We start from the raw sequence: 13,832 nt of genomic DNA, 5'->3' as shown, positions 1-13,832 counted from the left end.
ATTCGAACACACCGACTAAATGAACTCCAAAACAAAATGGAGGAACACGACCTGCTGAGCCTAAAACAACCATCAGCTACACGCTGGCTGTCGCTGGAGAGGGCAGTTAAGGGCATACGTGCCAACTGGGTTGCTCTGGTGTTGGAGTTGCAGGAGGAGGAAGCTGACAAAGACTGTCCGGTCGCTAAGGGGATTAGAAAGCGCCTCCAAACGCTCATGTTCCCTGCCTTTAATCACCTGCTGACTGACGTCTTGGCCGTGGTGATCCGCTTGAACCTCACATTCCAAAAAGAAGATGCCAACATCTCCCCCATCCAGCCCGCCGTGAACATGACCCTTGCCAGCCTCGAGGACTTAATGAATGGGCCAGGTGAGGCGGAGACCACATTTAACGAGGCTTTACAAGAAGGCAAGTTCTGTGGCATCACGCTCACCCAGGCAGATGCTCAGACCTTTTCACGTGTGCGCACAGACTACATCGCGGAGGTTACTAAATCCATCAAAAAAAGATTTCCTTCGGAGCATGTAGGCATCAATGCTGATCTCGATGCCGTGATCAATGCATCTCGCTATCCGGGTGCTGACAGCGCGTTAAAGAGCTACGGACTGGAGGCCTTGGAGCGCGTCTGTTACCACTACGGGTCACAAAGGGATGCAGCTGCACCACTGGTGCAGAAGGGGCGCATGCTGCGGGATTTCCTCCCAGTGAAGCGAGTGCTTGCAGGATCGGGAAATCCCTCGTTCAGAGAGTCTTGCCGACTTCTGATCACTTCCCTGGGAGAAATGTTTCCCGACTACAAAACGTTGGCTGAAGTGGCGCTGGTAATTCCAGTCTCCAGCGTAGCAGCAGAGCGCGGGTTCAGCCTTCAGAACAACATCAAAACGGCCATGAGAAGTCGTCTGTCCGAGGCAAAGACCTAACGCTTAATGGCAATCGCCTCTGCAGCAGTCTCCCTTGACGATTTGACTACGCACAAGCAATCACCCAGTTTAAATCCATGCGGCCCAGGAGGAAGGTCTGAGTTCAGGCTAGGCTACAGCAGGTCAATTGAGTTGTTCTTGTAAATGTTTTGTTCATATTTTAATTGTAATTGTTTCATTTAAAACAATGGCATGGTTCATATTTGCCTGTTTAGGCACAATGGTTGCTGTGTTTTAGTGGCCTCTGCCCCCCTCTGCTGTGCTGTCAGTGCAGGAAAAAATAAATCATTCATATTCGTGTTGACATGAAAAGTGACCGCATGCTTTTTCTTTTCACACATACACACACGTTACCAAATAAGGAGTGAGAGTGACGCATAGCCAAAACCTAAAGCTGTGAGATAAATAAATGATTTGAAATATAATATTCATCCCATGAAATCTTCAAATTCGAAGAGTAATTGAATTTGAGCTCTCTGACTTCTTCTCTCCGCAGCATCACAGACAGGAAGCTGTCAGGTCTACAGGACGGGGTGGTGCCGTATACGGGACGGAGACTGCTGGAGTTTGAACAACAACAACAGAAACAACAGCAAAAAGCCCATCAGCAGGAGGCCGCCCCCCGTCCGAGCAGAGTGGAGGACGGGACGGAGCTGGAGGAGGAGGCAGGAGACGAGGCTCCAGAGTCATATCAGTTCAGGTCAACATCTGATTAACAGAAGACTCTCTTTGTTTTGTGAGAGTTGCTCCATTTAAGGATTAATATAAAAAATAGAAATTAAATAGAAATATGTTGATGAACATTAGAAGTTAAAGTAAGTGCAATAAAAAAAGATAAAATAAAGATATTTATATAAACCTGTGGGGGGGGGGGGGGGTTGGGTTAACTTATAGTATAGTATATTATCTTTAGTGAATGAGAAACTGTTATGTTCAATACATTGAAAAAGACAAAAGTAGAAATGTCCCAAACAAGATTAACCTGATCAAAGTTCTTCCATATGAAATATCCGTAGACAGAGTCCGATACAATACCTTTATTTGGTCTAAATGACACTGAAAATAAAATAAGATAGACCTTAATTCATACAGATGTCATTAAAAAAGATTTAACATTTTAGCTGTTGGTATTCAATATGAACATTCTACATTCATGAGTCCTAAATTACCGTTTTGATCTTATATGTATGTTTTTACTGGGAAATGATCCTTTACTTTAAAAGTAGCTCTCGGTTCAAAAAAGGTTGGGCACCCCTGCTGTGGTGCCCAACCTTTTTTGAACCGAGAGCTACTTTTAAAGTTGCCAGTCTGCCGAGATCTATCTGTCCAAATAGAGAGGCGTAGCCATTACTGCCTACTACCAGGTAAATACACACTTCTACTTGTATAAAACTGACCTTTGTACGATTAATACTTCATAAAATACTGCAGATCCTTTATCTTACCTCTTTCTAATCTACACACATACAAGTATTTAACTGAAGTTACACAACAGTGTTGTTGATACAGAGTTGGAGTTTATTCACACGTCACATACTACAGTGGGTAATGTTTTCAAGAAACATTGAACAGTGCTGCCACATATGACACATGAAAAAAAGAAAAGACTCTGAACACTTTCTTTGCCATTATATAAAAATAGTGTTACTACAAAAGTATAAATTAGGCTTACTAATAAGACAACTCAGATCTGAAGCTACACAGGAATCTGCTGCCAAAGTGCAATAAAAAAGACAAAATTAATAGAATCAAACCCTTTTTTTGTTGCATTTTAGTAGAGTATAAAAAGAAATGCCTTTTTAAAATAGTATGCAAGCAACACTAGTTTCTTAACCTGAATTGATAATAGACTATAATCAATTTAAACAGAACAGATCTTAATGCTTGCATTCTTATACCATTTTGTACAATAATTATAATGAATAAGTTCAAACAAACTAAAACTTACAGCTGATTAATAACGGTATCTAACTTGAGTTTTTATTATATCAAAAACCTGTTGAAATGCTACTGTTATTTTTACTGTCCCCCAAAAGCGCGTCGGCAGCCTCCAGGAATGCTTCTTTCACAACTTCGCCGTCTTTGAAAGACTTGCTGTGTTTCGCAAGAACGTGACTGACACGATAGGATGCTATGGTAGCAGCCTTGCTCTTGTTGTTGGACCTGGTGAAAATGGACTGCTGTGCATTTAGCTGTCCTTTCAGGTCCCTCCCCTTTTGGGAGCGTAGGGCAGAATTAGGAGGGAATTCCGTCTCATAGCGTTTGTGCATTGTTTTGAAATGCCGCTCCTAAATTACCCTTCTTCGATAAAGCCACGCTCGCATTGCAGATGAGACAGATGGACTTTGAATTGGAAAAGATACAAAAATAATCATCCTCCCACTCGGAGTGAAAATTATATATTTTGGGCTTTTTTGCTTCTGCCATAATTGCGGTCTTGTGTGTGCGGACTGTCACTCCTGTTGCCACGGACAACGTCAGCGAACTAGTGCACTGCCAACCAGCCACGCCCCGACACATGGGGTCACGCCGGCCAATCACAAAGCTTTGATGCGTTCAAGTTCATTATTCTGGCACAGGAAGATTATGTTACAGGACATTAAGGATAAAACAGAATATTGTTGTTCTATTTTTAGACACATCTCGCGATCGACTTGGAATATCCCCGCAATCGACCGGTCGATCGCGATCGACTGGTTGGGCACCCCTGCTTTAGAGAGAAGATGTCTCACTCTGTTGGTATTTTTGGTACTGCAAAAACTTTTGCTGCCTTTTTGCATATAAGGTTTTCCTCACTGTCTTAGAAAAACTGGTTTTCAAACATATTTTACTGCACTGAGGAATGAAAGCAGAAAAACCATGAGAAAGAAATGCAGACAAACATGTTTGTAGCGTCTATCAAGACAGGTTCCCCAACATCTTTCACTTTCACATGTGAACACATTGTTTTTCTGCTGGTTTGAAAGTATTATTTTCCTTCAAAGGCGGACGTGTACGTTAAAACATACGTAGAACAACTGTAGGTCTTTCTGCATTAAAAAAACAAAGATCTGCACTGATTAAACTTTTCATGGGCAATTCAGGTTTGATTAGCAGATTCCAGTGTTGTAGTCAAGTCACCAATTCACGAGTCCAAGTCACTCTCGAGTCACCACTCTTCGAGTCCGAGTCACCAAGGGAGAGTCGTAGTCGAGTCCAAGTCCGAGTCACCCAAGGAGTGTCCGAGTCGAGTCCGAGTCATCATTACCTCTGTTCGAGTCCAAGTCCAAGTCCGAGTCACCTAAGAAGAGCCCAAGTCAAGTCCGAGTCACAAGTCTTCATGTATTAACCTTTGTGGATATACAGTAGGGCAAAAAAGTATTTAGTCAGCCACCAATTGTGCAAGTTGTCCCACTTAAAAAGATGACGGGTCTGTAATTTTCATCCTAGGTATACCTCAACTATGAGAGACAAAATAAGAAAGAAAATAGCATTGTCTGATTTTTAAAGAATTTATTTGCAGATTATGGTGGAAAATAAGTATTTGGTCAATAACAAAAGTTCATCTCAATACTTTGTTATATACCCTTTGTTGGCAATGACAGAGGTCAAACGTTTTCTGTAAGTCTTCACAAGGTTTTCACACACTGTTGCTGGTATTTTGGCCCATTCCTCCATGCAGATCTCCTCTAGAGAAGTTATGTTTTGGGGCTGTCGTTGGGCAACACGGATTTTCAACTCCATCCAAAGATTTTCTATGGGGTTAAGATCTGGAGACTGGCTAGGCCACTCCAGGACCTTGACATGCTTCTTACGAAGCCACTCCTTCGTTGCCCGGGCAGTGTGTTTGGGATCATTGTCATGCTGAAAGACACAGCCATGTTTCATCTTCAATGCCCTTGCTGATGGAAGGAGGTTGTCTCTCAAAATCTCACGATACATGGCCCCATTCATTCTTTCCTTTACACGGATCATTCGTCCTGGTCCCTTTGCAGAAAAACAGCCCCAAAGCATGATGTTTCCACCCCCATGTTTCACAGTAGGTATGGTGTTCTTTGGATGCAACTCAGCATTCTTTCTCCTCCAAACACGTCTAGTTGAGTTTTTACCAAAAAGTTCTATTTTGGTTTCATCTGACCATATGACATTCTCCCAATCCTCTTCTGGATCATCTAATGCTCTCTAGCAAACTTCAGACGGGCCTGGACATGTACTGGCTTAAGCAGGGGGACACGTCTGGCACTGCAGGATTTGAGTCCCTGGCGGCGTAGTGTGTTACTGATGGTAGCCTTTGTTACTTTGGTCCCAGCTCTCTGCAGGTCATTGACTAGATCCCCCCGTGTGGTTCTGGGATTTTTGCTCACCGTTCTTGTGATCATTTTGACCCCACGGGGTGAGATCTTGCGTGGAGCCCCAGATCGAGGGAGATTATCAGTGGTCTTGTATGTCTTCCATTTTCTAATAATTGCTCCCACAGTTGATTTCTTCACACCAAGCTGCTTACCTATTGCAGATTCAATCTTCCCAGCCTGGTGCAGGTCTACAATTTTGTTTCTTGTTTCCTTTGACAGCTCTTTGGTCTTGGCCATAGTGGAGTTTGGAGTGTGACTGTTTGAGGTTGGGGACAGGTGTCTTTTATACTGATAACGAGTTCAAACAGGTGCCATTAATACAGTTAACAAGTGGAGGACAGAGGAGGCTCTTAAAGAAGAAGTTACAGGTCTGTGAGAGCCAGAAATCTTGTTTGTTTGTAGGTGACCAAATACTTATTTTCCACCATAATTTGCAAATAAATTCTTTAAAAATCAGACAATGTGATTTTCTGGATTTTTTTTTTCCTCCTCATTTTGTCTCTCATAGTTGAGGTATACCTCGGATGAAAATTACAGGCCTCTCATCTTTTTAAGTGGGAGAACTTGCACAATTGGTGGCTGACTAAATACTTTTTTGCCCCACTGTATGTGTTGAAATGTAGCTGCTCCTCTACATTGCTTTTATCCTGTCATGTTATACTAGTCTGTCTATTGAACTGCTGTGAAGCGAGTTTGGCTACAATCGTTGTAATAGGTGCTATACAAATATAAAGCTTATTATTATTATATATAAATAAACTATGTTTAAAATGTATTACCTTTTAGAGAAGTGATAAAATTTGTATGCCAATATTTTTCTATGGTAAGGTTTTCGTTTTGCACTTTTATTTTGATAGTAACAAGATCAGGACTCTTATTTTTGAAGGAACTTTTACCGGTTAAATCGGTTTACTGATAAAGATTTAGCCCCAGAAAGCACATGGCTACTTAGCATGCAAAATGACGTCATTCTGCATGTTAAGTAGCCATGTGCTTTCGTGTTATCGGCTGAATCTTTATTTATTGATTAGATCACGTTACTCTGATGATAGTGTTCAAGACAGCCACGTCACTCGATCCTTAGAGTAATGTGTTACGGAGCCTTCTCTTCAACATTGTTTCCACATAACGAGCATTTTGTGCTGCTCTTTTCCAATGTGGAAGAAGAATGTGTGAAAGCATACAGCACGATGCGGGGTGTGTCTCTAGACATCTTTAGACTGCAACAGCGAGGCCCAGTACGTGAACTCGCCTCGCAGGTGCACACGCCAGGATAGAGAACATCAGACTCCAGAGAAAATGTGCTCGAGTCCAAGTCAGAGCGTCAATGTACAAGTCGAGTCCGAGTCATCGTGGGGGGAAAAATTCACGAGTCCGAGTCGCGTCAATCAGTGCGCGAGTCCGAGTCCCGAAAATCGGCACCCGAGTCCAGGACTCGAGTACTCCATCTCTGGCAGATTCTCCTTTTTAATAAAATTTTAAAAAAAATTCTGGCGACAATGTGCCAGTTTTTACAGATGTGTGTATCCATGTGGGGACCTAAATCTGTTTACACAGTCACGAGTGGGGACTGGCTTCCCTTATGGGGACAAAATGGAGGTCCCCATAAGGGGAATCATTAATTTTAGGGTTAGGCATGTGTTGGTTATGGTTAAGGTTAGGATAAGTCTCCAGGGAATGCATGTAAGTCAATGTAATGTCACCTGAAGTAATGTATACATGGTGTGTGTAGGAACCTGAGTGATGTGTTCAGTGACATGAAGGACCTGGTGCTGCAGGACATCGATCGGTACTTCAGCTCGTCAGACTGTAGACAGTTCAACCGCTCCGAGTCGCTCAGGTCAGAGCAACTCTGCTGTCTGCTTGTCCTTTCTCACTTTTCCTTCCTTCTTTCTTTCAATTGTTCCTTTATTGATTATTTTCTCAATTTAATGTTTCTTGCTCTCCCCATACGTCTCTACAGGCTGGCAGATGAGCTGAGAGGCTGGGTCCAACGGCACCAGATCGACAGGAAGAAGTCCGGAGGGAAACCCAAAATAGCCAAGAAGGCCAAGATCGCCCAGGTCCGTCTCCTTCCTGTTAATGCAATTTGTATCATTTTCTATAGCACGGAGTTCTTTATTTCTGCACTTTTTGAATGATTGACATCTGTCTTTTTCCGGTTCATAGTCATGTTCATCATGTTCTCTGTCTTTGCTGTTGCAGAAAGCTCAGCTGAGGAAGACAAACTTCTCCAGATATCTGCCCATCCAGGCTCACCGCTCCATAGAAAGGTACGCTATGCAAATGTACACGTTTGTATTGGAAGATGTTCTTCATTTTCTCCTGTAATAAGCTCTGTAAGTCTTATAAGAGAAGAACGCTGACTTTATGAGTGAAAAAGTAGCTAAATGTGCTGTATAACTGAAAATGACCTCGTTGTTCCTTAAAAAGTGAAAGCATACCTACAGCTGATCATTAAATAACATCTCCTTGAGGTTTTTACGATGTAGTGAAATGTTTTTTGATTAGTTATTTAAAGGATTGAATTATAAATATTGATTTGAGTGTTATCTGCTCTTCAGCCAGCTGCAGGCGCTTCCTGGTCCGGAGGTCACCTACAGCGACTTCCTGGACGCCATCGACCGGAGAGAGGACACTTTCTACGTCGTGTCCTTCAGACGGGTATGACACCAAACCACACACATGAGACTTTACTGAATATGTTTATGGAAAGCTTTTTGACTATTTGTGATGTTTACAAATATTGAATTAGGCATAAGGAATCACAGCTGATGGTCTGTGTTAAAATGATTGTACCACGATAAAATTTAAATTGAATGTAAAAAGAGGTAAAGGTAATATATGAATATGATTTATTAAACCAGACTGTGTTTCTGTACAGGATCACCTGCTGTTACCGGCCATCAGCCACAATAAGACCAGCAGACCCAAGATGTCTCTGGTGATGCCTGCCATGTCTGTCAACGGTGAGTGAGATTTTAAACTTTTGTGTAATGTAGAATTATGGATTCTAAGATAGCAAACTAGAGGCTACAGGTAAATCAAATCATTCATACTGAGGTCAAACATAATATCCAGGGGATGCATTATGCAGAGCTGTCATTGGCTGAGATAAGTCCAGCCGTGCGTCACGACTCTCTGAAACATCACTGTTGCCTGAAATACATCCACGGAGGATCCAGCAATGTATCCTCGGTTATAGCTCCTCCAGAGAGCCTCCTCTAACCTCTCTCCTCTCTCCTCTAACCTCTCTCCTCTACATCAGTGTATCCTCGGTTATAGCTCCTCCAGAGAGCCTCCTCTAACCTCTCTCCTCTCTCCTCTAACCTCTCTCCTCTAACCTCTCTCCTCTAACCTCTCTCCTCTACATCAGTGTATCCTCGGTTATAGCTCCTCCAGAGAGCCTCCTCAACGCTCAATCCTCGGTCCTCGGTGTGCATTTAGAGAAATTAGATGTCCTTCAACATGGCGCGCTGAAATTCATTTCCGGGTCACTACCGGAGGAGTCGAGGAGGGGAAATTTGACAATTGAGAAAGGGCTTAGGTTCCTGTTAGTGTTTACTTCCTGTCTGTCTTCTTCTGCTGTTCCCGTTAGTGTTTACTTCCTGTCTGTCTTCTTTTGCCGTTCCCGTTAGTGTTTACTTCCTGTCTGTCTTCTTCTGCTGTTCCCGTTAGTGTTTACTTCCTGTCTGTCTTCTTTTGCCGTTCCCGTTAGTGTTTACTTCCTGCCTGTCTTCTCCTGTGGATTTCTCTGTCCTCGAGCTCTCTGTCTTTTTACCCTTTTCCTTCTCTTGTACTTTTTTCTTTTCTTTACTGGGAACAGTTTAGCCTTCATGAATCCAAAGTGGCGTGCTCACAAATGTAAAGGGCAATATTCAAAAAGTATTCCATGATGTCGCTGACATTAGCCCACTTTAAATTGACCAGATTCTACAGATTGATATGACTGCACATTGGCTCTGGATCAGAGGATCCATTGCATTGGTTTGCTACTGAGAAAGTGCAGACCACTACATATCCAAATCAAGCAATCAGAATTGAGAATTTATCTCAGGCATGCAATAATACTGTATACTGCTTGAAATAAAGTATAATGATTGAAGTTTAATTCTGTTATCCTTTCTTCCTTCATCATTCCCCCCTCACTCCTCCCTCCCCTTCCTTCTTCTCCCCCCTGTTTCCAATTCCCCCCCCCCCCCAGAGAGTCTGTATAACTCCTCTCAGGGCTATGAGATGATGATGCAGGTGGACTGTGAGGTCATGGACACCCGCATCGTCCCCATCAAGTCCTCGGCCGTCCCGCGGTCTCTCCGCGACCCGCCTCCACCCCCCCCCTCCGCCTCTCACAACCACCATCACCACGGCAACCACACCTCACTCAGAGGGCGCCACCATCATCCTTCTTCTTCTTCAGCACCGTCTCCCAGGCAACCTATACCCCCCCGCAGGCGGACGGCCGAATATTTAATCAGCCAATCAGAAGGGGTCTGATGAGACTGACAGATGAGAAGAATTTAATTGCAGATGAAAGAAATATTCAAGCCTTGAGACGGACATCTTTTTAAAAAATAACTTTATCATCCCTCTGACAGGTAACTAACAGAATTATTTTCTTCCTGGAGAAGCTTTATACAGTTTTCTGTAGAAAAAAACATCTAATAAACGATTTTATTCAATCTGATGTATAAAAACCATTAACAGAGCCGTTAATGTCACTAAACTAAAGGTAGCATTCCGATTTGGGTTAACTACTTAAATAAAAGATATTCTACTAATATATAAAAATATATTTGTAAAAGTTGGAAGCAAACCCGGCAGCACACCGCACTTAAAAACAATCCTGCGTTTAAATAATGAATTGTGAAACTGTACAGTTTGTAAGAAGCGGGGGGGGGGGTTGTGTGTATTTGTGGTGGTGAAAGTCAGTTTCTGTTTTAGCTCAGAAACAACCTCAAATTGATTTGAGGGAGAAATGTTTTGAGGAGCAATACACCAGTGAATTAACAAAGCAGTGACTGTGCAGTTAGATTGTGTGAGGAGTTTGCGTTTATATATTTGTGTTGTGGCTATGAGTGGTATACCACTTCATGTACAACAGGAAAAACCCTGACAGCTGCGGCAGGAAGCTGGGTCTTAATGACGGCTGGAGGAGACACAGCTTCTGAGTCTGGAGGACAAGAGCAATATGATACAGTTAAACAAATATACATAATCAGGGCTGCTTGAATTTGAAAAATGAATTTTGGTTATATAGATGATATTGCTAATGCGATATGATTCACAATATTAGAGGGCTTGATAGTTCTTCAATCATCATTTTCATTATGATTTCAACATTTTTCAAATGATCACGACAAAATAATTTTTCACCAACATCGTTTTTTGTTATTAAGCAGTGAGCGTGATATCTGACAAAGTGTAAGGGTTTCTTCATCAAATATCTTTAACATTTCCCCGTTAATCATTGACCAACAGTCAGTCAAAGATTCTGTGAATATATCTGTAACCCACTTTAAAATAAACAATATTTAGTTTTCTATAGCTTTAACAAACGCCAAAGAAGTGGTAGGAGTTGGTTCATTTGTTAATTAGTTGGAAATGCAGTAAAGCATTATTTGGGGAAAATATCAGGCTGTAAGTCTTCAGTCCTAAACAAGGTGTGTTCAGGAACAGCACACTGATGCTAATCTGCTAATACATGTTATATGACGATGAAAACTTTATCATAGGAAAAAGTTCTGAATTCATTAACTTAACAATTTTTTAGATTTAGATCATTCTAATTCTATCATTACATCCATGAATTTGCTTAAGGCTCATACAAAAAGATGATTGTTATACCTGCTAAACCTGCCTGAGAATCTTAGCATGTTCAGCTGCTCTTCAGCATCAAAGTGATCCAGTGACACTTGTCCGGATGTCCATGGCCACACAGCGACAGGAACCGCTAGTAACTAACCCAGCGTCTTGAAATGGTGCCTTTCTCATTTGAAATGCAAGCTAATCTAGTCTATAATATATAAACCCTAACACCAGACGTCACTAACCCTCTTCATCACTGAGATCCTCTTCATGTGACAGCTGTCAGATGTTCATTCATGTTTTGTTTTTTATAGAAACATGTTGTTTTGAATGGGGATTATTTAAAAGTTGTAAATATCAATGGGTCCTCTGTAGATATATTGTTTGTTTTTGTCACCTTTTTATACATCTTTTTTATTTCAATGTGTTCTGATCTTTTGACAACAAAAAGGAAAAGGAAAAAAAACAAGAAAACGGACTGATGATGAATTCTATATTTTGTATTCTTGTGTTCAGTTCAGTGGACCAACCACCGTCAATGCTCATAGTATAAACTCAGTCCTGATAACACATTATATTTATGAAATATATTCACAGATTGTTTTTATTGTACAGAATGAACTTGTAGGACGTTTTACATGATCAGTTTTGTTGAAGAAATTATACTTAAACCATCCTAAAGGACAGATCATTACTGCCAAGTCAAGACACAAATGTTTAATGTAGTATTTCTTTCGTTTGTTAAAGTCTTTAACATCAAATATTTATGATTTTATTTGTTTCAAACAAAAACATTTCAATCTTTTTTCCTATCAAACCTCAAACACATAAAAAGAGTCACAATGTTTTGGCAGACACACTAAAACTCTGATAACTCTTTAAATCCCTCTGCTTGAAGGAAGTGGAACTAAATAGTTGGAGTGCCTCTTTAAGATTTCACTAACTCGTGCAGCAAAACAGTGACCATAAAACAAAAAGTTTGACAATCAAAGAAATGTATTTACCATTTACTAATTTTCCTTTTTTATGTTGTGGCTAATGAAACTTGAAATAAAGATTCAGCCAGTAAAATAATAGTTGTATGTTTTAATTAAATGTGCTTATTGTTATGTTGCTAAAAGTTCACAATGTATTCAAGCTAGTATTATACAGTCCAGTACATAACTCTTCTAAAATTGTAGTTTCTATTACTATTGCATTTTTTTACGGTTTAAACAAAGCTGTTAAATCGCTTTCTGCTAAACTAAGCTAACCACCGTATTTAGTGCATATATACGAGTAAGGTATTCATCTAAACATTTCCCAGAATGTTGGATTATTACTTTAACTTGTACTAATATTAACAGTCTTTGTTTCTTTGTTGGTCTGTTGTCTCTCGCACGCTCCTCCTGCATGTCTGATTTTGGTATCTTTTCTTCTTTATCATGTATTTGTTTTATAATTGTAAAAAGATGGGAAAATGGGGGTGGGGCATGAAGTTTAATGTTTGTTTTGAACTGTGTGGGTGGGAAACTGCTGAGTCATGTTTTTCTGAAACAAAGATCTTTGTTTCACAGATAAATACAAATGGTTTGGGCAACACTGCCAATATGTCTCATCTGGTTGGTACGATCTCAAACCTTGGAGAAAATTCTTTTTTGTAATGATTGAGTCACTGTTCCCCACTTAAAAGTTATTTTCATTATTTATGAAATTGGGATATTTCGGTTGCCATTTGTTTTCATACAAATGTTCCAAACAATTATTGAAAGGTCAAATTGATGATAAAGCCAAAAATAAAAACAGGAAACATTCAGACATTCAGCAGCAGATCTTTGGCTTTTTGTTGCAAAAATAACTTTAAGGGTGACAACATAATGAAAATAGATGGGCATATATAATGAATGATCTGTTGAGACGAGGGGAGAAAGTGACTCACAACTAATGCATAGTCCCTGTAACAACACAAGATAAAATAGGAGAACTCAAAGATGGCAGTTTCCTTGAATCAGATATCTCTAAAATCATAAATTTATAATTTGTAAACTGGAGTTTTTATTCTCTTCAAAGAAGACGTTTCTCACCAAGTCAAATACATAGTCCAGATATCAGATTTAAAAAGGCTTCCTAAATCTGTGACAGCATGACTAAAGCTAACCATGTACATAGAATGTTTTTTTTTTATTTAAATATGTAAATACATCTTTCTATTTCCATCCTCTGATGAAATGACACAATGGAACTTCTGCCTTTATGTTTATAGGAGGCGTTGAATTTGATAAAGATATAATAAACTAACGCTCTGTTCTCCTGTTGTTTCTTCATCGTGTGAAAACCGATTTGCTGGAACCATAAACATTTGTTATAATCCGTCGTATAGATGACACAAGCTTTTAGTTTCAGCTGAATTCAGTTTTGTTTCTGTTTTAGTGAATCCTTTTGTTGTGTTAATTCATTGTACCTTTTTTCTTCACACACAAAACAGACATGGACAGGAAATGTGAGCTTGTTATCAATTCTTACGTAGGACATTTGTCTTTGAAGAATTACGAGGACTATCTGACTGTTTCCCTTCTGCTAATCAAAATCCAGGCTTACTGTCGTCTAACACAAGTCAAGAACAGCAAAGTTAATGTTTCCATATTGATCACAAGGTTATTTATAAAATGAAAATTATTTAATCAATATTATTATATTAATCAATATATCGTGTGTGTTGAGCCAATATATAAAGCGATGATGTGGGGATTGCAATGCATTCACTACTTTCCAATTTCCCGCGTTAAATGGCTGCAG

At 40.2% G+C, this 13,832-nt stretch overlaps 1 protein-coding gene across 3 annotated transcripts in view; it reads left to right on the top strand.

Moving 5' to 3' along the window:
- The window catches only part of atf6b (activating transcription factor 6 beta), a 41,820-nt gene extending 28,486 nt beyond the window's left edge, over positions 1 to 13,334 (top strand). For all 3 annotated transcript variants that reach the window (XM_079654498.1, XM_079654497.1, XM_079654496.1), the window contains 7 exons: positions 1,418 to 1,621; positions 6,985 to 7,092; positions 7,216 to 7,315; positions 7,458 to 7,525; positions 7,817 to 7,916; positions 8,137 to 8,221; positions 9,457 to 13,334. In XM_079654498.1, the coding sequence (XP_079510624.1) occupies positions 1,418 to 1,621; positions 6,985 to 7,092; positions 7,216 to 7,315; positions 7,458 to 7,525; positions 7,817 to 7,916; positions 8,137 to 8,221; positions 9,457 to 9,746 (955 nt within the window). In that variant the 3' untranslated portion in view covers positions 9,747 to 13,334. The remainder of the gene's footprint in view (positions 1 to 1,417; positions 1,622 to 6,984; positions 7,093 to 7,215; positions 7,316 to 7,457; positions 7,526 to 7,816; positions 7,917 to 8,136; positions 8,222 to 9,456) is intronic.
- The last annotated feature ends 498 nt before the right edge of the window (positions 13,335 to 13,832 follow it).

The sequence above is a fragment of the Notothenia rossii genome (genome assembly GCF_949606895.1).
Source record: "Notothenia rossii genome assembly, chromosome: 10".
In the NCBI taxonomy this organism is placed as follows: Eukaryota; Metazoa; Chordata; class Actinopteri; order Perciformes; family Nototheniidae; genus Notothenia; species Notothenia rossii.
This window is presented reverse-complemented; position numbering and strand designations above follow the sequence as displayed.